At 44.5% G+C, this 27036-nt stretch overlaps 1 protein-coding gene across 2 annotated transcripts in view; it reads left to right on the top strand.

The window, feature by feature from the left end:
* The window catches only part of GNPDA1 (glucosamine-6-phosphate deaminase 1), a 75754-nt gene extending 56432 nt beyond the window's left edge, over positions 1–19322 (top strand). For both annotated transcript variants that reach the window (XM_078653070.1, XM_078653069.1), the window contains exon 7: positions 17489–19322. In XM_078653070.1, coding sequence (XP_078509196.1) covers positions 17489–17589 — 101 coding nt within the window. In that variant the 3' untranslated portion in view covers positions 17590–19322. The remainder of the gene's footprint in view (positions 1–17488) is intronic.
* The last annotated feature ends 7714 nt before the right edge of the window (positions 19323–27036 follow it).

Genomic DNA, 27036 nt, shown 5'->3' with positions numbered 1-27036 from the left:
CCTCTCTCTAAGGGGAACTGCACAGGGGAAACAATCTGCGCATGCGCGGGCTAGTTTCTGCCCAAAAATCCACTTGCGCAGCTGCAGCAGGCCCAGCCTCGCCGCCCCTCCTCGACGCGGTGGGTCCATGGGGCTTAGTGGGGCTACGCCCCAATGGACGCACCGCGCCTGTCCCTTGGGTATGGGGGAAATTTGCCTCCGAGGACGTAGATGACTGATTTCGTCCAATTTATACAGTAACCTGAATATTTCCTGAAATTAGTTATAATATGCAACACCCTGTTTAGTGATGTTCTGGGTGACGCCATATAAAATAAAATATCGTCCGCGTACAGGAAAATGCGGTCCTCCTATTCCTCCAACCACCCGAGACCCCTTACAATTGAATCTTTCCTGATCCACATTGCCAATGGTTCCAACATCAGAGCGAAGAGCAGCGGGGAAAGGGGGCACCCCTGTCTAGTCCCTCTCTCAAGAGTAAACACTGGGGACTTCCGATCATTCACCACTACTTGGGCCAATGGGCCCGTGTATAGGAGGTGGACCCAGTTTTAAAAACTCGGGCAAAATCCGAATTTCTTTAAGACTGCGAACCTATATGGCTACTCGATTGTGTCGAATGCCACGGCGACGTCAAGGGATACCACCACTGCGTCTTCCTGTAACGTGTCCAGTCTTCCCATTACTCTCTGTAAACGTTGAAGATTTAGAGAAGTTTTTCGTGCTGGCATAAAGCCAGACTGGTGTGGATGCACGAGTTTTACTATAACTTGGAGCAAGCGAGTTGCCAATAATTTCGCTAGGATCTTGACCTCTCCGTTAGACAGAGAGATTGGCCGGTACGAGGGAATTTTGTCCTTGGGTTTCCCACTTTTATGGATGACCACAATGGTGGCCATTCTCTGCTCTTCCGTAAAAATCCCTTTCGCACGACTCTCCAAAAATATTTTCAGGAGATATGGTGCTAGTTTACTCGGGCCAGTTTATACAATTCGATTGCGAAACTGTTAGAGCCCATCGCCTTCCCTGCAGGTCTCTTATTGCTCTCTCTCTACCCCTGTGCTCGCTAGTTCTATATCCAGGTTAGCCCGGTCTTCTTCAGAGAGAGTAGATAGGGGCATATTGGACAGCAGGGAGTCTGTCTATGCATCTGTGGATGCCGTGCAGGATTTGTAAACCTGCTTATAGTAATTCCTAAATTTGTCTGCGATCTCCTGCGGGTCAGTTAGCTGTTGACCCGAATCGCCTGTCAATTCTACCACTAAACTGCTGGCTTGCTGTCGGCGATCCAGCCATGCCAGTAGTTTCCCGGCTTTATCACAGACGCCGTAAATTCTACTGAACGTTGCCCTGTACTGCATTCTAGCAGCATCTGTAACAAGAGATGTGTATTCTTTTGTTTTCATCTTCAACAAGTGTTTGGTCTCTTCTGATTGTGAGACTTATATTTCCCTCTCGTGAAGTAATATGTCTGTTTCTAAACTTGCTAATTGTGCGTTCTTCTCATTCCGGGTTCCAATAATCGGGGAGACTGCATAACCTCTAATCACCACTTTGAAGGCATCGCATAGTATCTGGGCGGACTCTACAGAGCCCTCTTTTTCTTGATAATAAAGCACAAACATCTTTTTATAAGTTTGTCTCTAATTAGCAGGTTTTTAAAGGTACCATGGGTTTATTTGGGCTGTCCTGCCCACCTGCAGTTCCCCAACCTCCACAAGAAACAAGCTGGTGAGTGGACCGAAATGCCCCTTGGCAAGTGACGCACCTCTTTGATTTGCGCCATTTGATTTGCCAGCACAATAACGTAATCAATTCTAGATAGCCTATGATGGGCCCCGTAATGAAATGCAAGTAAGTAAAACTTTATTGACTGTGCGATTACTTAAAATCTATACAGTATAGAACACATAGTAATCACCCTCCTCCCAAAACACCCTACCCTGTTTAAAACCCTATATTCAGCTTTAAGATAGCGTAAAAACCTCAGAGTCTCAAGTTGTGTGAAAGTTCAGCAGAGTTGTTCTCTCCATAATGCCTATTGTCAATAGAAAAGTTCTTAAAAAGCCCCCTGTAAGGCCCTGGTTAAATTTCTGATTCCGGTGATTCCAGTAGCTTTGCAACAAATTCCTAAATTGGGTGACAGCTAGCATGATTAGAACACCAGATGGTTCTCGTTGCTAAATAACAAGGTTCTTCAGTTCTGTGGCCTTTTGATGGAAATCAAGTGCAGTTCTAACTTGATGGGTAAACTTACCAACCCTAGCAAGTAGACAAGTCGTAATTTCTGAAAAGCACCAATCTGAAGCCTCTCTGCAAGTTCTATGGCCCAAATTCCGTAGGGCCGGGCGCAGCAAACGGTGACGGTCGCTGGCCAATTTTGTACAGCAGCATAATAAGTGAAACCAAGATTCTCTATGGTAGTTGCATAATCGGCAGGCAATAGTACAGTCAGTTCGTGCCCATTTTGGGTTAAAGTCCACGATCCTAAGGGCCAGGAGGCGCAGATACAGAATTTTCTTTCTTGCTTGAGTGGAAAGTGAGTCTTGTAAATATGGCTGGGGTTTACCGGGAATGTATGACTTATCCAGGGCCAGTGTGAGAGGGTTGTCCCGGAGTGATGACCTATCCAGTTCAAACGAAATGGTCTGGACTTGGCGCTTTACAGCTAGGGCCCAGGCAGAATAAGGAATTTCATGAAGGGGCAAGCTCTTTCCCTCAATTTTCAGTAGGACAATTCCTTGTTCCAACTTAGAGTGCCATGGGGAGCCCGCTTCTCCAAATATAATTTTTGAGAAATGTTTAAGATTATTTTCTGGGGCTTTCAGAACTCTGATATAGTATTTTAACAAGTCCCCCTGTAATACCAACTCCGGGCGTTTCAAGCCTATTTCCAGCCTTAGCCTAGTGTTCCTTGCCTGTCTGGGAGCCTGTAACACAGACTTGTAGGCTTTCATCTGGGCCGCATTGATAACTTTCTCAAATGCTCCTGGGTAGGCTAGGTGGCCATACGTAATAGCGGGAATCAGTTTTGCCCTAAGTACGGTCAACATCGGTTCTATTGATGGACTAACTAGGCGATGACTAAGGCGTCTAAGGGACAGGATTATTTTGTCGATTCTCGGTTTTAACTCCTTTAAATGTTTGGCTGTAGTAGCCCTCTCTGACACCCATACGCCCAGATAGTTATAGCGTGTGGCTGTACTGATTCGGTGCTCACCCAAAGTCCATATTGCTTGTTTTTTGTGATGGTATTTACCAAAGATTACTATCTTTGTCTTGCTCTCGTTGATTCGTAGGCTGTTTTCCTCGTTGTATATTGCAAGACTGTTTAATGCTCTTTGGAGCCCCACCCTGGTGTGGTCCATGACCACCGTGTCGTCTGCGTACTGGAGTGTTCCCAAGACCAGCTTCCCCAGTCTCGGAGGTACCAGATTGGCATCTTTCAGGGCTTGCCCCAAGTCCGCTGTATACAAGTTGAAGAGTAGGGGGGCCAAGACACATCCCTGCTTTAGTCCAGAATTAGTTTCAATTCTTGATGTTGTGGTTGTTTGGCTTAATTTCACCCAAACCCATGTCCCCTCATAGAGGGCTTTTATGGCTTTGAGCAGGGTTTGAGGGATCCCCCAGGATTCAAGTTTTGCCCATAGCCGACTTCTGTTTACTCGGTCAAAGGCTGTGGAATAGTCAATAAAACAACAAAACGGGGGCAATTTATTCCGCAAAACGGCTTGCTTCGAGAGGTAGGACAGCGTTCTGATATTATCCAAGGTGGAACTATTGGCCCTAAAGCCAGTCTGAGAAGGCGGGAGAATGCCGTTCTTGTACACCCAGGCCTCTAAGTCCCTGAGTAATAGGCGGGCATATACCTTGGCTTCTATGTCGAGAAGGGCTATGAACCTGTAGTTAGCCGGGTTCAAGTGGTCACCCTTCTTATGAATTGGAAATAGGACCGAGCCTTTCCAAGATGTTGGTAAAATTGTTGTAGAGAATGAATGATTAAATAGCGGGGTGAGTATTGATGCAAAAAAGGCAGGGGCAGTTTTGAAGACCTGGGCTGGAATGCCATTGGGCCAGGGGCCCCATCTGATCTTATGGCTCTAATGTACCTTCCAGTGTCCTCCTCCGTGTATCTGGCGGGCTGACTGGGCCCTGTGATGACTTTCCGCGCGCTCTGAGGTTTAGTAGTTACAGCTGCCACCTGCGACCACTCTGAGCTGCGGGGGTCCTTCTTGTTTACCCCGCAGGTGTACAGCCCTTTCACGTACTGTTCCCACACAATGCCTGCCACACTGTTTTCCTTGTGCTCGCTTCTGGGGCTCAGGCTATTATTGTATCGCCATAGCTTACTGTTGTCTTTTTCTTTAATTTGGGAGAACACTTTGAGCCAGTTCTTTTCTGTCATCTGTCTTTTCAACTCCCAGACTTTCTTCTTGTAAGTGGCTCGCAAAACAGGGATGGAGGACATCTGTGACCCGTAGAGGCCTTTCTTTTTTGCCTTGATTGCCTTGTTAAGGGCTTGTTTGCTTTGAGTCAAGCTCTGCTGTTTTTGACGTCTTAACCAGGATTGTTTTAGACAGCTTCTTCCTTGATTGGTATTGCCCAAGTTCTTCAGTAAATCCATGGTCAGTGCTTCCCAAAAATGTGCGATGTTTTTTATGTCTTGTGTGTTAAGTTCTGCCTCCCTTTTAGCTACAAACTCCAACAGGCTATGACTGAGGTTGGTCGTCCATTTTTTTCTTTTTAGAATAAGATGACGTTTGTCGCCTGTGGTTGCTTCGATTATTTATTTCCTGGGCTTCCACCTGTTCCCGCGCCAAATTGAAAGAAGCGCATAGAGTCTGTGGTCACTTTCATCTCTATCGTCCACAGTGAAATCACATCATTTATGGGCCAGCCATTCATTGGTGAAAATATAATCAATGGTGGAAAAATTCCTGAAGGTCGGTTTAGCGATCCATGTGGGATAGCTAGTTTTTTTTGTCACGTGTGGATTGTAGATTAAAATTTGTAAAAAGAGAAATCAGAGGGCCCAACTTCTTACTTTGGGGTGCAACAGGGGTCTGACCCAGGCCTCTTATATTGAAGTCTCCCGCCATTAACACATTGTGATGCTCAAAGCTTATGAGTAGATTTTCCAAAGTACTGGTGAGATATTCCATGGCCTGATACTGTTGATGTTTGGTTGGGTTAATGTAACAATTGATTAATAATAGTGAGTGGGACTATTATCCCGTTTTCAACCCCTCTATTGTAATTGCTTGAAGGTCAGATGACGCCACTTTTAGTTCTCTGATTTTAAGTTTGCAAGCATGACTTACAAAAATGGATAGGCCCCCCGACGGGCGTCCAAAGATGGTCCTTTTGGTCGCTGATATTAAGTATTCATAGAAGCCGCCAATTGGGGTGGTAGTCCTCGCCCAGGTCTCCTGAAAACACAATATGTCCCCCTTTGCGAGATAGTCTAGTGAGGCCATGTCGCTAAAAATGTTACTTAGCCCAGCAATGTTCCATGAAATAATGGTTAACCTACGATCTTGGCCGCTAAATTGGTTTAAGCTTGCTCTGTTTTCATGGTTATGTATTTGGTTAGGGACCCTGTCGCCATGTGACCTCCGTATGGTCCAGTCTTTGCTGGAGTCGCTGCACTCTTCGCTGTGTGTCTCTAAGCGAGATATTAATTTTTAACGGGGATCTTGACCTCCCTGTATTTGCCCCACCACCTAGGCTTTTGGTCCTTGTACCTTTAAGGACTGATGTAGGTTCTTGCTGACCATGATTAAGCGTTGGGACGTGTCGATATTTTGGCGCACTGATGACAGTGACTTCGATACTCCATTCTGCGAGTTGTGACGCTTCCTTGAGGACTGCATGTTGGGCCTGCTGTTGTGCGAAACCAACTAGAGTAGAGTCGCCATGGGTATCCTTCTCCAGGCTTTTGAACTGTACCCATTCGATCTTGTCTGAGGTAATTTGTGCCAAGGATTCAATATGACCAAAGAGGCGGACAATGTTAGACCTGTTTAGAATGTCATAAGAGCCTTTGGCTGTATATCTGGGAGTAAGCAGCACCTCTTGTGTTACAGGTTGATTATTATGCTGAGGGGGGCACAATATCTGCCCTTCTCCCAGGATGATGTGCCTCTGAAAGTTTGAGTTTAGAGGATTTTTATGGATGACTCCTGGCCGCTGTCTGCATGGCGCCTCATTTAGCGATTCAACCTCTGTTTGATCTTCTTGCGGCTCACCCTGGTTTGTTTTAGGGTTATTTACAGTCCTATTTTGGTGCACCCAGCCTGGGGGGTTATAAGCCCTGGGTTGTATGCCAGCGTCCTCCTGTGATGTCCTTTGATGAACTTCCTCTTCATGGGTTCTCGCCAGAGTTAGCCCAACCATGTGTGGGCCCTCTAGATGGATAATCTGTTGGCTTTGGGCCTCACCTGGGGTGGAGGGTTCATCTTTTGTTTTCATGGTCTTAGTTTTCTGTTTAAAATTGAAAATGGGGAAAAGCGGCTTTGGGCTGCTTTTGTTTTCTATAGCACCAGGAGTTAATGTTGCTGGTAATATATGTCTACTTTTGGTTTTGGATTTCTTCAGTTGTTTCTTTAGTCTTTTTTTTGCCCTGCTTGACAGCGGTGCCTGCGCCCCTGCCGGTGCACCTTCAGCCTTCACCGCAGAAAAAGCTGCATCGTGTGAATCATCAGTGGTGGTGTCAAAAGCCAGGCCCTCAAGGTCCCCATTCCCTTGTGTTTCCTGAATGATGTTTTTGCTTGGCCCTGCTGGTGGCTCCTTGAGTAGGCAGCTAACCGCAGTGCAATAGTTGGTCTTTTCTGGTAGCACCGTCTTCGCATCTAATAGCTTTTGGGTTGTTTGTTCTAGGGGGGGCGTCTCTCTTTGTCCCTTGGCTAAAACTAACAAGTCCTTTAGTACTTCTGGTAGTCCTGACCATTTTTCTATGATGGCGGCGCAGGAGTTAGTGTGAGCCGCGTTGGTATTATGGACTTCAAGTGAGACCTCTAGTTTTGCCAGCTTGTCGTCTTGGCGCACCAGGTGTTGAGCAATTGAGTGCAGCAAGTCGATTTGTACTTCCATCTTTGTGGACTGCCATAGCAACGCCCTGGCCATTGTGTCCTGTACTTCTCTTATTGCTGACAGGTTTAACTCTGTAAGAGTGGCTTCTTCCGTTGTATCCTGCTGATGTGCTTGGCCCATCGGGCTCCAACCCTAAGTTTGGAGCGTTCTAAGGGCGGCAGTTCAACCTGAGTTTATTGATGTTGTATCCAATGTTCGTTCAATGGACTGTTCTAGTTTTTGCAGGAATGAGGTTGTTTAAACTTCCATTCCGGGGGAGGTTATCTTCTGGTGTATCCGGGGTGTCTCCGTGGAGTTTGATCTCTTGCATTTACTCATTGGAGGATTGGCTGCAACTACCTCATTAAGCTCATCGTTCTCTACCACTGTAGGTCTCGGATGAATGTCGGCTGTGATCGTATTGGGCTCTTTACCCTGGCGGTGGACTTAAGACAGGTCTCGGGACTGCCGGTTTTCTGTGTGGTGGCTGACTCACAGGAATGATGTCCCCTCTGGCCCTTGTTGGACTCTGGGGCTCCCAGTTTGGAGACGATCTCTGTCTCCACTAGCCTCTCATCCGCGGCTATTAGACCACTGGAGGCCTGAAAGAAGTGAGTGATGAGTCCTTGAGGGAGGATATTGCCATTGAATGGTTCCTGGAATTGTTGAGAAGTTATGCTCCTTGTTATCCTTCTTTGTGCTGTGCCTTCAGGGTCCACCTCCACCTCCGCGCCTGGCTTTGTCTTTTTAAGCGTCATCCTTAGGCACTGGTAGCTGAGGTGTCTGAGGCACTGGAAGAATCTATACGGTGCAATTCAGTGCTTATGGGCCCCCTTGTTAATATGTGTCACCTTGTTGGCTCTGGTCTGGATTACCGGTTCTCTGGTCTTGGCTCGTGACTTACAGCAGCGGTGGAGCTGGTGGGGGGGGCCAAACGTGGCGCCCCCCCCCCCTACAACGGCGGTGTTGTTATCACAGCGCTTAAAACACAGCGCTCACACCTGCCTGCCTGCAGCTCCTTGCCCCTCGCTCACGGCAGTGCTGTGCTGCAACCTCGGTGGCCCAGAAGTAGTCTCACGGTCAGCCTCACGGTCAGAGAGGCAGCAGGCAGCAGATGGGAGACAGCGGCCGGTCCGCTTTATCCTCCCTTTTCCTCCCTTTCCCTGCCGTGCTAGGAACTCAGTGGAACCAGCCCCCAGTCCTGGGCCGATTTCGGTGCGAATCAAGCCCCAGCCCAGGTGCGGAGTCCTGGCAGGTGTGAGGCGTGTAGCGTTTGATGGCTGGGGGCCGGCTGAGCTGTGCTGTGTTGTGCTGCGATGGCGGCTGCGGCCGCGGCGGTGTCCTGCTTGCGCAAGTAATGGCAGCGCTTTTCAATGGACTGCCGCGGGTCGGCAGAAGCTCCGCAGTTCTCCGCAGCAATGGGCTGGCGGCTACCGGCTACCGACCGACCGGCTACCAGGAGCCCACTCTGCTGCTGCTGCTGCTGCTGCTGCTCACTCGTGGTACGCTCCGGCGTTTCTGGCGTGCTAGCTTTCCTGCGCTCTAGCGACCTCCAGTGGACTCCTGCTCCACTCATCTAACAGCAGTAATGAAATGTATATTGCACATCCATAGGGTGGAGCGCCCGCCAGGCGTCAACAAACCCCATCGCTCCCAGAAAATCGTGGATCTGTGTACAGAAAGGCGGCAACTCTCTCGGTGGGCACCAATCTAAGTGTCCTGACACAATGGGGTTAAAGTCCCCACCAACTAATAGTCTCCCTTCAGGGAGGGGTAGCAGGAGATCCCCTTTGTCCTTAAAAGCTAATACTTGAAGGCCAGGCGGCACATACGCTGACATCCGATTTAATATGACCTTCCCACCTCCCTGAAACCGCTACAAACCTGCCCCGTTTGTCGGTCCATATAGGATCAATTGCCACCTGGAAGTTATTTTTTACCATTATTCCAACACCCCTTGATCCTGAGCTAAAAGCTGAGTGAGCCACTTGTTGTTATCCCCACCTATTCATTGCTTTACAAGCATTTCCTATTGTGTGCGTCTCCTGCAAAAGAATCACATATGGTGAATGACGTTTTACATGTTGTAATACTATGCACCTCTTTAATTTTTCGCTCAGCCCGTTTATGTTCCATGACAACAGCCTAATACCTTGTTTTGAAGTTGGCCCCATTCCTATTCTTCATGATCTCTTTCCCCGGCGCTGAAGCCCCAACAGTCGGCATATGATCACTGCGTGATGCAGACAACACTCCGGCCTCTAACGGCAACGCATTTCAATACTCTGTGTGAAAAGATCCCTGTGCTCTTCCTGATGTCTTGTGTAAGTGTTACCTAAACTATGTGTAGAACTTAACAAATTTCCCTGTCCCCCACCCCACCCCCCATCCCACTGAGGTCTGAGCTGTGAACTGTCTCAGATCACCATTGCAATAGTTGCCATACCATTTACCAAGGTCCTCCCCAACAAACCCTTCCACCCCCCCTCCCTGCACCCTGCATGGCGGGAAATGAACACCCGCCTCCCCAACTCTGTCGAGCGCCTATCACCCACCCGAAAAGTGTAGTGGTGCATGGCCCAACCCTGCACCCGATAACCATCATTTGTCTGCGTGAGCCGATGCCTTTTATTTGATCAGCTGGAACCAATCCCAGATTAATCATAGTCCGCACGGCGGCCTGCTGGGATATTTCCTGTGTCAGTTTGTTGTGGATGTCATACGTCGCACTCCTGTTAAGTCAGCTTTGCAGTTAGCAAAAAAGAGCATCACTACAGTGCGTTGATCCGGGCCAGCAGCGAATGTAGTGTGTTTATTCACTGTTACCATCCTCTAGGAGGGCTTCTCCTGATGGCGCCGATGTATCATGCTCTGTCTGGGTCTGGTCAGGCCGCCCTCGGTGGTCGGCTTGGCCCTTCTTCCGCACCGTGTGCCACCCTTCAAGCCAGTCCCATGTTTCTTCTGGGTAGCTGAAGAACCACACCTTCCCCTCTGCCTCAACTCTGAGTTTAGCAGGAAAGATCATTGCATACTTAATCTCCTTATCTCGCAATGGCCTTTTTACCTCGAGGAAGCTACGTTTTTGACATTGGACTTTAAGCGTGACGCCTAACACTAGCATCTTACTTAGGAGCCACGTTTGGCCTCATATCTCCGGGTTCCAACCCGAGGTGCAATAGCATCTCCTCGACCTCCTGTTCGATGAGGAGCACCGTTTCGGGCCTCAGGTTGAGTAGATGCTCGAAAAGAGCAAAAAGATATTGAGACCTCAAAATCCGTGGGGGTACTTCAGCTCAGTTCCTACTGCGGCTCCTTTTGGAGGCATCAGCCCAGCGGCATAGGCAAAGGCCACCTCGCCCGATCAGCCCCCACTTCTTTCAAAGGCAGCAGCAAGCTTACACTACGAGCCCAGGAGGGGACATAATGGGGACTTCTACAGGGACAACAAGCAGGGTAAGGGCATGGGTAGCCCCCAGCAAGGAAGCTACCACCTCCAAACAGTAACTTGCCTGGCCACTGCCCTGATCACACGTCACCTGTCCGTACAAGGTTTTGCAAATTCCTCCCTTGCGGGCGAAATTATGTCAGACAAATGGGTCCTTGCTGTTTGTCTCAGACTGCATATCACCCCACCCATCATACCATCACAAACTCACACCCTCAGTCAGGAACACCACTCCCTTCTTTCGGAGTAAGTGCAGATCCTTCTGCAAAAGGATGCCATAGTACTAGTGGCCCCAGAACACCACAAGAGCAAGGTGTACTCTTGATCTTTCCTAATTGTCAAAAAGGATGGCTCACTATAACCCATCCTTGATCTCATACCCCAAATACATCCTATCAGGACATTTCTGCAGGGCAACCCTGCAGTATGTTATCTCACTCATTCAAAGGGAGACTTTATGATGGCCCTCGATCTCAAGTGTGCCTATTGCCACATCCCAATCCATCCCATACATCTAAGATACCTTCCCTTCGTGGTAAGTGGAAAACACTACCAGTTAAGAGTACTCACCTTCAGGGTCACTATAGCTCCGATGGTCTTTTTTTAGAGCTTAGGAGAGGTGACCGCAGATCTGCGAAGGGAGGGCATTCACATCTTCCCCTGCCTCGATGATTTGCCAATCAAGAGCAGTAGCAAGCTGCAGTGCCTGGGGCACTCAAACGGAGGTGATCGTTGCTGGACTATGTGCCATGGCATTCGTCTCATGGCACCTCCCGGCGTGGGCAACAACTTTGTCGGCATGCTCAACAGGACACATCAGCAAGTCCATGAATGGGAAAATGTTGTAAATAGAAGATCCTTGAGCCAGATGTATAAAACAGGATAGGTTTACTTAGCTTAGTTCCAGGTTAAGTTCAATAGAGGAAGTAAGGTAGATGGAATGAAACCCCACCAGGAGCGACCTCCCTGTCGCTCAGCTTGCCTGCCATCAACTGTCACTCCACACACATGCCAGGCACTAAACATTCCATGATGTCACCAGGCATTCTACCACTCACACTATCTGAGCAACAGGGAAGTCCCAGCCAGGGAAAAGAGAGACACAAGTCAATTATAACAGAACTCTACCCCCAGGTTCTTCGCAAATACTTCTAGCGTTGGGGCACACCTTACATAGGCCTGATGACTCCCACAGAAAACACGAAAATGCCTAAACTTGGCCGCCAGGTACCAGCATTTACAGTCCAAGGGCTGGAGTATGGATCATCTGGTTGAGTATATTTCCCTTATCTTTTTCACCTCTCCAGCTCCTTCCCTTCATGGTGAGAAAACGTAGGCAAATGTCACCAACCGTCTTCATAGTACTGCCACCATAGGCCAGCCAGCCTTGGTACTCCACCCTCCTCGAGATGTCACCGAGGCCCCACATGAGACTTTCTCTCGGGCTGTACCTCTTCACACAGGGACAAGGTCAGGCATCCAGACTCTGGGCGGCTCAACCTTGCAATCTGGTACTCGAGATCATAGTATTCTGGTACCTCAATCTTTCACAAGATTGTATGGCTATTTTGAAAGGTGGATCGTTGGCCCACATCTCGGGTCTGTTACACCACAAAAGAGGAGATGTTTGTTCATTACTGCTTCTCCAAACTATCATCCAGGATATTGTTGCTTACCTCCAACACTTACAAAAGTCAAGCCTTGCCTACACTCTGTGTTTTGCCATGGCCAAGGCCTACATGCAGAAAGGTGATCATAAGTCCTTCTTCTGCATTTCTGTAGCCCAAAGCTTTTATGGAGGGCCTTAAAAGGGTCATACCTCCTAGGATACTTCTGGTGTGGAAACTCCATTTAGTCCTCACCAAACTCATCGGTCCACCATTTGAGCCAGTGCATTCCTGCCCTGTTCCTCTCCTGGAAGGTGGCTTTCCTCATTGCTATCATCGCTCTTCGAGGCAGGAGCGAGCTGCAGGCGCTCCTCCTACAGGAGCCAGTCTTCCAAGTACACAGAGATATGGTAGTCCTTAGGACGAGTACTTCATTCCTCCCTACGTAGTATTGCCTTTCCATTCCAACCAAACCATGGCTTTCTTTACTTAACCAGACTCAGTTGCGGAAAGTGCATTTCACACTTTGTATCTGAAGCAGGCTTTCATGTACTACCATGTGCTCTCATGTAGGACCAAGCCAGTAAGTAATTTGGACCGCATCTGTCTCCTTCAGAAAGCCCCAGAGAGGTCAGTCCATCTCCAAGGCAGGCATAGCCGGCTGCATATACAGATGCGTTCAGCCATGTTATCACAAGGCAAAAAGGGTTCTACCTGTTCAACCTAGGGCTTATTCCACCATTAACCCTTTTACCGCGGTGGAAATTCGCTGCGGTGCGGCACCTTTAATGAGTGGGCGGGGTCGCATCGGCTAACGGACGTGCGCAGCACTATGGAGGTAGTGCGCGTGACGGCCGTTGCCCGATAGAAGCACGCAACGGGTTAAAAAGGGCACCTCTCTGGCATTTCTGGTAAAAGTGGAGCCAGGTCAACACTGCAGACTTGTACTTGACATTATTGTGAGAAAACACCCTTGTGTATCAATAGGCCTATATAGGCCAGTTTCATAAAGACCTTATCTTACACATCTGCATCATCGACATTCTCGCCACCCCTTTCTGGGGGATACTGCTATACAGAGTATTTTAAGCATGTGTATCTCCAGCCACACATACAAGCTGAAAATACTTGTTATCCTGTTAGCAAATTTTCATAGTCGGCAGATTTACATCCACCCGCTCTCCTCCCTGGCAGCATGTAGCTGGGTGCAGATCATTCTTTCGCTAGTTTCCAATGCACATTACTCACTGTGCAAAAAACAATCAAAGATGGAATCGGTGCTCATGTGCAATAGGAGGAGTCACAGCACATCTTGTGACTTGAAAGACTTATTTGAGGAAAAACAACTTGCACTCGTATGAACCTCACAAGATTGCAGGAGTATACTAAGCATTTGAATCTACAACACTTCACACTACGAACAGATGCTTGGAGGGCAAGTAGCATTTTCCGTTCTAATTTTTCCTCTTAATAACCAAATTGTATTCGTTTTAACAATTGTCAGCGGCATCCACCAAGAATCGATTAACATCATCACAGTGCATATTGGAACAGAGTACAAATCTCTGTAAACAACATCATCATCACACCAGTCGTCCATGGTATGCCCACCACCCACCCCATACCTTATGTTTTTGGGGACATCCCATGCTTCATAGATTGGCTTCTCCTGGCGCGCACACCAGTCAACTCCCTTCCTCGATACTGGCAACGAAGGGGGTTCCGGCACCTAAAATTTCTTTTAATACAATTTATCACTAAGATATGCAATTAACAGATCAAAAATCTAGACCTCTTTCAAGTACCTACCTCTTGTTTGTAAAATCCAGCATAAACCCACAACACCCCCACCATCCCCAAATGAGTTACACCCTCAATCATTTTAGCTCTTTTTAACTGAAAATAAACTGATGAAAAAAGTTAATGTAGAAGTTCAGCCAACGTTGCTGAGGCTCATCCCCTTACGCTCCCACATAAAAAAGAGCCCTCAACAGGCTACATTTGCCTTCTTTTAAAACATTCAGAAGTGGTGGATGGGTGCTTAAATAGTTGCTATGTTTGTTCCCTTGCCCCCATTTAATATTTCTTTTTATATTGTAGAACACTAACAATCTATTCCTAGGCGTTTGTGGTGATTATCCTTCTACAGGCAGTAATGAATCCCTTTTGCTATGTAAATAATATCTGTCTTTCCACCTTCATGTATGACGATTAATTGATGATTTCTCCAGTTGTAGAACCGTGAAGCGACATAGCACTGGCTTCGAGCTTGACTTGATGACCCCACTCTTCGATAGCATATGAAATAAGGTTCTATTCTAACAGTTACTTCAGCAGGTGTCTGGCGGATCTGAGAAAGGTGTCCTGTGCCTAGCCGAGAGCAAATAAAAACTTCCTGAATTGTCATTAAGGTGTTATAGTGACTTCATAAAATATATGACGGGATACAGAGTGGTTTGTAAATATCACTAGAACTCCAAGATAACAGTATGGCACCCTACTGCAAACACATTGCCAGTTTTGTATTTTAATATTATATGTTTATTTTGGGACAGGCAGGTTGAAGAATTTGTTTTTTCGAACAGGTAGCTTTTTATTAGAAGCCATGAATAACATGCTGGACCATGCTGTTTGGGTTCTGTGGAAAAGAAGACGAGGAAAAGACTAACCTCCATGTGCATGAAAGTAGAATTTAATTTTAAAAACGCATTCTGTCTGTAGATGAGCGAGATTGCTTGGAGCATGCTGTTCTCTGTAAGATGCAAGTGTTCACGTTTTGTTTGCCTTTAATGAATAGAATGTTGCTTACACAATAGACAACATAAGGATGTGCAATGTTAAGATTGGGCCTGTCAATAAGATGATGAAATGCATATATCCGAGGGGTGCATAAAATATTTTCCACATTATATTGGTTTGTAGATCACTGCATTTTATGCAATAATAGGACCCAAAAATGCAATTTGTAATAAAAAAAATGTCACTGGAAAAGTAAAGGTTGCAGTGGAGGTATAGCTAGGACTTCTACTAATAAAAAACCTCCTACTGTTTTAAAACAAAATAAACCCACTGAAATTCACCAGTTAGACGGAACTGACCAAAGTATAGCTTGCACTGCCACCGAGTGCACCTCATCGGTGATGCATTATGTGAGGTCATATTTAGAGGGTTTTATTCAGGACTGCCACCAACGCGTTTCACCATCAAGGCTTATTCACGGTCAGAGAAGTTCTTCCATTATTTCTTATTTATACTACGCCTCCCTTGTGCCCACAATGAGGCATTATGGGATATGTAGTTTTATGTATCAATATGTTACATTTATATTTACAATGTTTCTTCGTCCAATTGATTATATTTACATCAATTATATTGTATACATGATTTGCTGGAACACACTATTATTTATGTCTTGTCTTAGTGACTTTGTGTACATTCCTTCTATGTCGATGTCTCGTCCTGGTGACCCTTTGGGGGGTACCTGGGGCCAAAAATAAAAAAATGTATTGGCATAGAGGATCTACTGATCAAAACGGCAGTTTTCCACCCTTTTTAAATCTGAGCCCCCAGGGTAGGCTAGTGCCCTGGAGATTGGCGCTTTTATATTTTTGGAAGGGGTGAGCCTTTTTTATGCTCTAAGGGCCGCTTTTTATCAAGTGGCCCAGGGTAGGGGTGAGACACAAGGTTCTTCTTTCAGGGTCTTTAGGCCCAAGGGACCCATCCCCCAAAGCTGCTTCTCATAAAATTGAAGGCTCACGCGGTCCCCCTCCCTGAGCCTTTTTAGGTCCTGGGGACCCCATCTCCCAGGATACTGCTGTGTTTCCTCTCTTGGAGAGTGCCGCAGGGAACATGAAACATTATTCCCTGTCCACACACTCTGAGGCAGGGAACACTGCTTTGTTTCCTCCCGGACGGGAGCAAAGAAAAGAAGCCAGCTCCCACCAGCACCACAATGGAAACTGCCTAGAGAGCTGGCGGTGCCTTGGGGTTTGGGGCTCCCCCTGCAGCTCCCAATGAGAAGCTGTGTTATGGTTGCCTCAGTTGGGCAGCGGGGCTCACACTTTAAAAAATATATATATATATGCCAACTACCTGGGATGGGTGCTGGCTGGGGAGCTGGCGGGGGCCTTGGGGCTGTGTTGTGGGTGGCCCTGGTGGGCACCAGAACACCCACTTTAAAAAAACATATATAAACAAAAGAATAATAAATGAGCATAAAGCGCTGCCCGTTTATTATTCTCTGCTCCATGCAAGGAGCATCCCATGATCCCCTAGGATTTTGTTCAATAATATGTTTTGCTCCCAGTGGTGGCCCTAGCAGGGACACCACCATCCATTTAAAAAAAAAATATTGCAAGGGGGAGTGTAGCTTTTGATATTTTAGTGTCCTGACAGTCAGCAGGTCTACCTGGGTTAAAATGTCACCCTTTACATTGTTTCATCACATGTTCAGCTGTGCCTGCCCACTGGGGTGAGCCATGAGGATGGGGTTTGGGTGTAGGCCCTAGCCATGTGCAGCGGAGGATTGGGCCCCCAATGCCACGTTGCGCACAGTGATGGACATCTTACTTGATGTTAAAAAATTCTTTTTTTAAAAAAAAATAAGACATCCACAGATAAAACAAAAGATTAAAGTGAAGTTATGTTTAGGAATTGTAATATTTTACTTACAAAAGAAACCTTTAGAAATTGGCTGAAAAAAACAAAAGTTAAAGGGACGTTATAGTAAGGTCAAAATGTCAGTTTAAACATACAGTTTTAAAGTAACAAAGCCCCTGAAATTCACCAGTTATAGTTATCTCAAGTAACTATAACTCGTGCCCTAAAGTACTTCAAACTTGCTCCATCACAGTGTACTGCTAATTAACTCCCATACCGCATCACTCATGATCTGTTCTATGACATCATTGATAACATGACTGCAACATCTGAACTTACATCATTGATGGCAATAGTCTGCATAGCAGGGGCACAAGTTATAGTTAGTTTAGGGCACGAGTTATAGTTACTTGAGATAACTAGAACTGGTGAATTTCAGTGATTATGTTCGGTTAAAATGGAATGTTCTCACTGACATTCACCCAACTAGAACGTCCCCTTTTGTCTCAGTAAATACACACACACCACCCCCTACCCACTCGTGTGTAAAGTTTCAGGTTCCTTACCTTAATAGCTTGACTCACCCAGTTTAGAAACTGTCAATACCTAAATCCTTAACCCAAAGCCTTTGCAGAAAAGCTGTTCGTTTGTTTTTGCCAGTCATACCTCTTAATAGCATGCAGTATTTAATATAAAAGAAAACGTGTGTTGCTTTGGACACTGTTTGGTCTCCTGCATTTTAAATTCTTGCTCTTGTCTCTTCAAGGTTTAATGCACGTGCACAACAAGCTTGTGGACCCTTTGTACAGCATGAAGGAGAACTCAAATGAGATCAGCCAAACAGCAAAGAAGCCCTACAGTGACTGACAATCTTGTGCTGGGGATTGACAGTGTTGTCCTCTACTTTTGAAAACCCATCCAAGGCCAAGAAGAGCTTTGGGGCTGAATTTTGCTTCTTCAGAAAAGTCTTAGTTTACTCGGTAATTGCAATTCAAAGAAATGGAATTAGGGTTTTAACTTGTATCTGATCTGAAACTGAAATTCTAGATTTCAGCTGCTCTATAGATCTGATGGTGATTTTGTAGCCTTTTTCCCGAATATGAACTCCACTGGAATGGGCTGAATGAAGCTGTCCAGAGTGCTGTGCTCACTTTTTCAGACAATGCTGTCAAAGTATTTAGCAAAGCAAACCTCAAGTAGGGTTCTGTACGAAACCTGTTGGATTAAAGACACAAAAGATCCAGTTTAGTCACGCTTATTCTTAATGAACTGGCCAGTTTCATAAATGTATAGTCCTAGTATTACCTGTAGTTTAGAAAAGCAACTGGTGCTAGAAGTCTTTGATTGCCATGCTTTTTTAGTTTTGTATGGTTTCATTAAATATTCACTTTATATTATCCTGAAGATCAATATACTTTAATCTTGTGACTGTGCAGGGTTAGGTCATGAAATTAAATAATTAGCAGTTCATAATGTTTTATATACAATATAACTGAAAGCACTTTCTGAATGTGCGTGGAAACGTATGAAAATGTGAAATGGTTAAAAGTGGGATACCTGCAGCTAGCCTTTCTGGATTCAGCAGAAGGCTTTATTACAAGGGACGGATCTTGGATCAAAATAAGGGAACCAGAGTAACTGTAAGATTGTGTTGATTTTTTAAGACTGATGCTCTGCAACCAGTCAATGGAATGTAACACTTTGAAACATTTTATATTGGTTAATGTTTCTTAGATGATTCTTACACCTTCAGTGAGGCCTTACTATGTTTGCATGTTTTTAAAATTAAAAAGCTGCTAATCAATAGGATGTAACATACATTACAAACAATTTTGAATTGGAAAACCTTCTGTTCATCTATGTATGCATTTGTAGTGGAACTGTGATCCCATTTAACTGTAGGCTTTTAAGAAGTCCATTATTTCAATTCGTTGGTGCTCTCCTTCTCTCCACCCAGCCCCCTTGTCTGCTCCAAGGTGGTTCTATCTTCAGCCAAACACTAACTTTCTTGAATGAAATTAGTAGTTTTCTGTACTTGGCCTTGTGCTCCTCTGTACAATTTGCTTGCTGTTTTTATTTTTATTTGCTTTGCTTTTTTTCTCCCTTGATGATTTCTATGAAATTGATATTTCCAGTTTTAGTGCCTCACTTACTGAAGTTCACTTAACCTTCTTTATCCTTTCCGTATATGTGATGCGCTATTCTGTCTTTCATCCTTCTCGGCAATTGTAATGTGTAAATCATTATGACATGAACATAGAAGCACATACAGGACCTGCCTGCTCCATGGGCCCTACCTCAGAGCACTCAGGCAAACTGTACATTTGCATTATATTCATGACCCTGTACTGACTCAGACGGGGAGGGGCGGGATTCTTTCTTACTGGGAGGGAATTAGGCACACATTTAAATTGTTGGTGATTTGAGAACCATATTACAAACATGCTGTTCGTATGCAGTTGTGCTAAGTGCTGTGTTAAACCTCATTAAAATGTGTTTACAAAAAAAATGAGCACCGAAGCACATGGATAATGTTGCATATGTTTTGTAATGGGAATATTTTCTATAAAGTAGCAATGCATTAAAACCCATATTTGTGATTATTTTGCATATTTGTCTTCTTAAAACACTTTGTTTTATTTTGATTCTGAGTGCCTAAATGTTGTCTGCTTCTTAAGTGAAATTGTGATGCTAATGGGATGGAATGAACACTTATTGGCTGACTGGCATTGTGGAGCTCAAGGCGAAGCTTTTTGAACAACGACGTTTGGTCATGTTCTTTATACAGAATGAAGATTTCACACATTGTGCAACACCATTCCTTTCATTACAATAAATGTCCTAATGATCCTGACGTTATGCTCGGGCGCAATTCAGAATTGAGCTTTTCTGAAAGATTGTACAGAATTCCTCTGCGTTTCATGGTCAGTGGAAGTTTACATTGAATGACTAGAAGAGGTTTTTCATAAGTCAAAGTTAAAAAATTTCAAACGTGTCAAAAGTTTGTAGTTTATTTCTTAAGTTCTGTCACTGGATATGTCACAATTTCTACAAGATGGCAATGCCTTGCATAGTTTAACTTTAGGATGAAATCTTCTATATCATTGCATTTCTGTCACATATCAGGACCTGTGTGTAAAGAGTTTGGGGGAAAGACATTTTACCTGCAGTTGGTTGTGACTTTTTCTTTCTGCAGAATCTTATTTTCGGGGTTTTATTAAGTGCTGCTTGCGATTGATGTTCACCAAAGAGCATTTTATGGGGGTGTGGGTATTGAGTTTGTGCTTATGAAGATGTCAGTCTTCTAAACAATTCATACAAAATGTATACATTTTTCAGCACACTCGTAGAACAATTCGTAAAAAACCTGTGCGTACTTCATAGCAATTTATACTACAACGGTGTTCCTAATGACATGTTTTGAATTAACTTTAAAGAGGACTCAATAGCAATTATTACATATAAGGAACTTTGAATTACCAGACATATATGACTATGTTGCAGGGATTCTGTTTGGAAATAGAACTGTTCCTTGGGAGAACAGGACATCAGACTGTAGGGACTGAGTCTCTCTACCATGTCAGTACCTGCATGCCCAAATCCGACTAGCTCACAGTGCCTCACCTGCACTCCTATCCTTTTCAGAGTAGCAGGTGATTTCGGTAAACCTAGAACATGAACTTCTAGACCACAAGGGAACCGTGGAAACAGATCATCATCTTCTTTTATCACTCATACGTGTCCATAATAAACAGAAGAAAGACGCAAAGAAAGTTTACAATATATTTATTGAAACCATCATAGTCCAGTTTGAAGCAGGTTTGCTCCAATTAATAAACAGATACAACTGTGAAAAATAATCATTATTACTAACGGTCTGTAAACCATGAACAACCCGATAATGGCACCTAATATATCTGTTTAGTCTTAGCCTCACTATGTGAGCACAGGAATATATTAGTGATCTCGGGGATTGGTGCCGAGCCCCATACCTGACGTGTAGTTCAGTGATCCGCATCGAAGGTGTAAATTTAGTTTACGCAAGGCTGCTGCCTCCATTCCAAGACTGGTCTCTCTGCTGGAATTCTCCCCTCTGCTCTCCAAGAGGCTGAGACACAGTTTATATGACGATAACTACTGTGTTTGCATAATGCAGCTGTGCATCTGTTATGTCTGACCGGGCACAAGAAAACAGTCATCATGTTGTTCGACCTTCTACGAAATGTTCAGACTTAAACCCCAAGAGGAGTCTCGATTAACAAATAATGTGCACAGCGTATTTCTAAAATATCATGTCACAAAAACAAATGTATTTGTGGCTGTGCGAAGAAAAGGCAGTCTAAAGCTGCTAATACGAGTAACCAAGTACCCTAGATGTAGATTCCTGGTAGAGATTCTAAAAAAGAGAAGTTCCGTCACGCTAAAACGGCCTTACTGTTTTTACAAAGAGCATATGATCCATGGACATTATGTTGTATCATGACTTTTATCAAGACTGCTGTAAAGTTAAGAAATTCAAGAGGGGAGGGCTCGTGAAGGGACCCTTCCAGAGTATACTGTTTACTTGATTTTATATTTAAATCTGCGATAGTCTTATTTAGTATAATGTAGTTCTTTTTTAAATTTGTATATATGTGTACTTTTATGATGTTTTTAACTATCGAATAAAGAATTACTGACTGACTGACTGAGTAACCAAGGGAAAACTAAAAAGGGCCAAGAAGGGGTAACACTACGACTAGACCGATTCTATTTCTTAAATGCAGGTCTCTATATATGCTTATGTTGAAATAAAAACAGTCTACAGTCTAGTAAAAGGTGAATAACAGCAAATTGAACATTGGGATTGCACAAGCATATTTTTTAAATTCTTTAAACCAAAGATCTGTAATCACTTTTCCTTCTTTAGAGTATAGACAATTTCACTATGACACAACCAGGGTAAAAACTGAGTACCCAAGATCTTACTAGCCAAATATTTTACATCACAATCTCTGTGCTAATTATGAGCCTGACATAGCAGCAAGGTTATAAATCCTGCAATGGAATGATGTTCATCCAAGGTCCAATGATCTAGTCAAAGCAAAGTTTTTTTATTTGAGTAGTCTGAGCCTGATTGAGGGGACTTGATCTCCTTATCAATTAGTTAGAGCGCTCCCAAGACAATTTCTCATGCAAAATTATATTTCAACATGTGAATAAATCTCGCACAGTGGGCTTGAGCTACGATGTCCCCAGACTATAAGGTTAAGCTCCAATCTCACCACAGCTACTGGCTAAAGCTATGGTCCAAGCTGTAAGTAATGTATGTACCAAATCTACAGCAGAGACCAGTTGACTCTGTGTCTCAAGCTAAAGGTTCAGCTCCATATCAACCCTGAGTAATTATCTTCCCAAAATGGCCTTTCGTCAGCAAGGCTGTAGCACATCAGTGGGTCTGGAGCAAGTCCACCACTTAGTTTGTCAAAACAGACCGCAAGGAGCCATATCTAAATAATCATCCCAACTTAAATTTGCTGAAAATAATTAAACTTAAATTTTTATACTTTGACCCTTGCTCCAATTTTACTCTTAATCCCCCACCAGGTAAAGTTACGAGGTCGCTTGACAAAGATTAGTATATTTGCCTTATCTTTATTAGTTCAGTCTATATTCTACAATACTGATCAAGAGCCATTAATTTCCCTTCGAACCTTTACTGGCCTGTAGTCCATGATGACAAGACCATCAGAATAAAATAAGCATGCTAATTTCTTTGGTGAGTAAGGCTAAGTTCCCCTTCGGGGGCTGTCCACTGCTAATCATAAGCAGTGAACATTCCCGCCCGTATACTTGGGGAAAGTCAGAATTTCTTCGTAACACACAAAAATGTTAGCAGCCTATAGAGCAGACTAACCTGCCAATTCCATTCATTTTCTTTGAATATATTCTTTCAAAACAATAATGTCAATAGAAAAAATAAGTGATATTTAAAAAACCTCTTTAACCAAACCCTTTTTTAAAATTGAATGAAGGGAGGGCCATCAAGGCAATGAAGACATATAGACTGCAACTGTTAAGTTTAAAAGTAACGCTGCAGCTTTAACGGCTCCATTGCCTCCAGTCTCCCATCATGCCCTGTAGATGGCTGTTAACTCAGTTATTTGACAGAATCTTTGAGTTTGGTCTTTGGTTGGCTTTTTCTCCTTGGAAATGTGTGCAACCCCTTTCGAAGCATCTTCCCTAAATGTCTTTGTCTAGTCATTTTCCTGGCAGAAAATATAATTAATTTTGTCGAAAATTGCAGACTCTTTATGGCCTCCATGTGGTAGGAAAATGGCAAAAACAGACCCACATCAGCAGTGTATTCTAACCCCCAACCCTGACAGGTGTTAACTGTGCGCAATGTTTTCCAAGCACATCCCGAGGGACAAGGCAATTTACCTTTATGGAAGAGAGAAACTGTGCAGGGAGAAAGAATCCTGTTCAGGATGAAGAGGAGTATCAGAGGAGTGAGGAGAAGGATATCCCTCTATCTTTGCTTCAACCCTTATCTCTCAGGATCTCCACAGGGAGGATACAAGAAGAGAAGGCACCATGAAAGGTGGCGGAGTCAACGTTTGAAGTTGAGGACTTAATCATCGCGATAAGGTACAGCACCAATCTGTAACCCTACAAAGGTTTGCTCAATGTAAAGGGAAAATTCATCGTTGAAAATATTAAGGCATTTGACGTCGAGGAATACCATAATGTCGAGGCCCACAATCTACATTTTCTATTGGAGAAACTGCTGAATGACTCTGAAGAATGATGGTGACGAGATTACCGGCTACATCTGACTGAATAGACCATATTCGCCATCCAGGCCTTAATACCTCCTCATCCGGTGCCACCACCTTTGCCTTCTGCACATCAACCAGGGGTGCTTCCAGTGCCATTTCCTGAACGAGCGTGGGACTAGGCCATCCTGTCCACCTTTGGCTCTGACTTCTGTCCAGCCAAGACATTCTAGGTCTCCATCTCCATGACGTGGGCCTCGCCAGAGGCTAGCGACAAGATCAATTTCAATGTCCCAAATGTATTCTTGCCACTCCAGATGTTCTAAGCACACATCTTATTCAAAGCTTTCATGGATAAAGATCTCGATCTTGCTCATCTTCCTCCTTGATTTTTTCATCTTCAAGGATACCCCAAAACCAGTCCCACGATGCTTATTTCTTGTCCAGGGAAGACATGGCCTGGCAGTTCGGGCTGCACTGTTCCCATGGGGAGAAGGGTCAAGGCTGATTTGCATATGGCTGGGTCTAAACTGGAATGGCTTGCAAAAAAACTATGACTTTAACTCCAATCTGTGACTGGGAGTGAATGTTTGATTTGTTCAGAATTCTGTCCATCATCTGTTGATTTAGCTTTTTGGTGGGGCCCTTCTACTGCCCCCCCCTGATATCAAGCTGAGGTGCCTGATTGATCATTGGCCCCTGCAGGACGGTTCAAAATTAGGCGACAATGTGCGGTACTAGCGGAGCTGGAGTGTGCATAACTGTTTGTTGCTCTCCTCCTGCTGGTCTCATCCAAAGCTGAAGATAAAGAAGCTGAGTGGTTGGGGACTGGGAGGGCCTCGCAGAATCATAGGCATGGACTGTTTCCCTGGCAAAGCACACTTCAGCTCTTCTAATCAGTTGTACTAACACAGAGGAAGATATTCGCTAATGCTGCTGGACTCTCCTCCTCTGAGGATTTCTCATGTAGAGGACACTAGAACTTTTCAAGAGGTCTTTGTTAGAAGAACTGATAAGTGGAACATCTACGCCCGCAACAACCTCAGCCACTTCAGTGATCATTGAGACCTTTCACCAAAAGACCACAACTTTCTCTAGTCCCGGGTCTTCCGGAACTTGCCACGTAGCTGTTCTTTACACTAGCCGAAACAAAATTGGCTCCTTCTAGGTTACAAAAGAAATAAAAGGCTCCTGAGCAGCACCCTCTTTTTCTAAGGATGAATCCTCCACCAGAATTAGTAATTGTGGCTGTGGCAAGTAAATATCATTCTACTCCTCCTTCATCCACTGTCCCACCAGACAAAGAAAGTAGAAAACTGGATTTGGTGGGGAGAAACGTGTGTGACACTTCAGCTTCCAAAATAGACGATTCTTAAGTGCCTCTGCCTTGTTGCAGAGATAATTTTGGGACTCGCTACAAGATGTTTGCAAAAGATCTTCCAAGAGAAATAGACAACTGTAGACTCCTGAACAAAGATTTGAGGTTGTCAAATCAAATCATCAGTGGGACGGTTGACACATGATCGCTGCCAATGGATATTGTCATGGCCTGGCTTTTGAGAAATTAGTTGTGGTCAAGACTTGCTGGTCTCAAACCGGGGGCACCACAAAGACTTTTAAATTTACCATTGCCCACCAAAACCTTATTCAGCAGTTATACTGATGGCGAAAGGGCACAAATGAAGTCTGAAATGGAGATACTGAAGGCAATTGGTCTAGAAAAGCAAATAGAGCAAAGAAAACAAACATACAGTCCTTTTGATTGCCATTATTTCCATCCAAGGGTTCAAGACTCTCAGTGGTCAATGGGCGAGTGTCTTCTCAACACAACTGGTGTCAGTACAGAGGGAAAGGGGGTCATCAAACACCGGTAGTATGGGCAGACCACCCGCAGGGGGCAAGCAATGGCTTTCTCCTTCTCTCTCTTCAATTACCCACTCCGGTCGAGAGGAAGCATTTCATATTTCCTGAAAGAGTGGAAGTCCATAACCGGCGACAAATGGGTTTCGTAGATTGTTCAGAATGGCTACTGTTTCAGATTCAGTTATCTTCCATTGGCAATTCCACTGTAGAAGTTATCCTCGCAACATTTAGGCGAGCTTCAGCAAGAAGCAAACACGCTGTCGCCAAAAACCAGCTGTGAAGTGGGTTCCGGCTTCCTAGAAATTACTGGGAAATTCTTCTTAGTACCTTTTAGTGAAAAACTAAAGTATGAATTCAGACCCATTCTGGACTTGAAACTGGAAAACAAATGGATACAGAGGGAAGAGACTGGATGCTAACGCTCCATCAAAACTACCCTCAACTTCACCATGGAGATTTGCTATGTTTCTTAGATTTTGCAGATGCGTATTTTCACATGCTGGTTGCCCAGGAAACAAATTCCTGTGGTTTGTGGTTGGATCCATCATTTTCAGTTCATGATTCTTAACTTCCGCCTGAAGTCTCTACCAAATAACTCCAATTGCATGGATGTAGTCACAGCCTACCTCAGAAAATAGAAGATCTTGTTTATCCATTTCTAGATAGGTGGCCAATCAAGTTGTTAACATGTTCAGATGACAATGTTTACTCTCAGCGATTGGGTTTTCACATAAATCACGAGAAGTCAACATCAATTTCAGTACAGTTGCTACATTATCTACGAGCAGTATTAGACACTTTAAAGGCAGTGTATCTTTCAGAGCAGAGACTGTTCTCGAGCCATCTGAAATGTTGTGGTCTTCTCAAGACCACCGATCCAACAGCGAGGTAAATATTTCTGTTGGGATCTATGGTGTCCTCCATCTTCCTATATCTGAATGCATGTCTCTATATGTGACTATTACAATAATGCATGGAAGACCAGTGGTGCCAGTTCTTCAATTGTTAAGGCAGACTTCTACTTTCTCCACATGCAGCCCAGTCACTAGAGGGGTCGTGTTGTCTGTAGAATCTTCTGTGTGGAATAAATCTCCATTAGGTGTTCCAGCCCAGAGAATAGTAACCAATGCCTCACTGAGAGGTTGGGGTACTCTTATAGACCGCCTACAGATCCAAAGAAAGTGGTCCACAAAGGTAGGATTGTACCACATTAGTCTGCTGGAGTTAAAAGATGAGTATCAGCGCTGAACACCCTGCTTGTTCAGACAAACAATACAGCAACCATGCATTATCTGAGCAAGCATGGAGGAACGATATCCACAACCTTCTCTCTGGGAGCTCAAACCTTCTTGAAATAGTTGGTAACCAGGAAACTTGAGAACAATAGCAGTCCACCCTCCAGGGGTTGATAATACTCCTGCAGACTCCCATAGCAGATTGATGCAGGAAAGTCACGGCTGGATCCTAAGGGATTCTATTCTTCAAGACTTTTTCTGTGAATGGTGTTTCCCCAATTAGATCTAGCAAGCACAGAGAACAAAAAAAACACAGATTTCAAGCTGAGATTTTACCAACCAGGGGCACCCTATGGAAAAACTGGTCCAGTAAATTTTTCTATGCTTTTCCTCTGATTCCTCTAAATCCAGCAGTAACCATCAAACTGATGTAGTTGAGAGCCAGGATGATTCTAATT

The sequence above is a fragment of the Lissotriton helveticus genome, chromosome 7, assembly GCF_964261635.1.
Source record: "Lissotriton helveticus chromosome 7, aLisHel1.1, whole genome shotgun sequence".
Classification (NCBI taxonomy): domain Eukaryota; kingdom Metazoa; phylum Chordata; class Amphibia; order Caudata; family Salamandridae; genus Lissotriton; species Lissotriton helveticus.
Note: the sequence above shows the minus strand (reverse complement) of the source record. Positions and strands in the feature narration are given on the sequence as shown.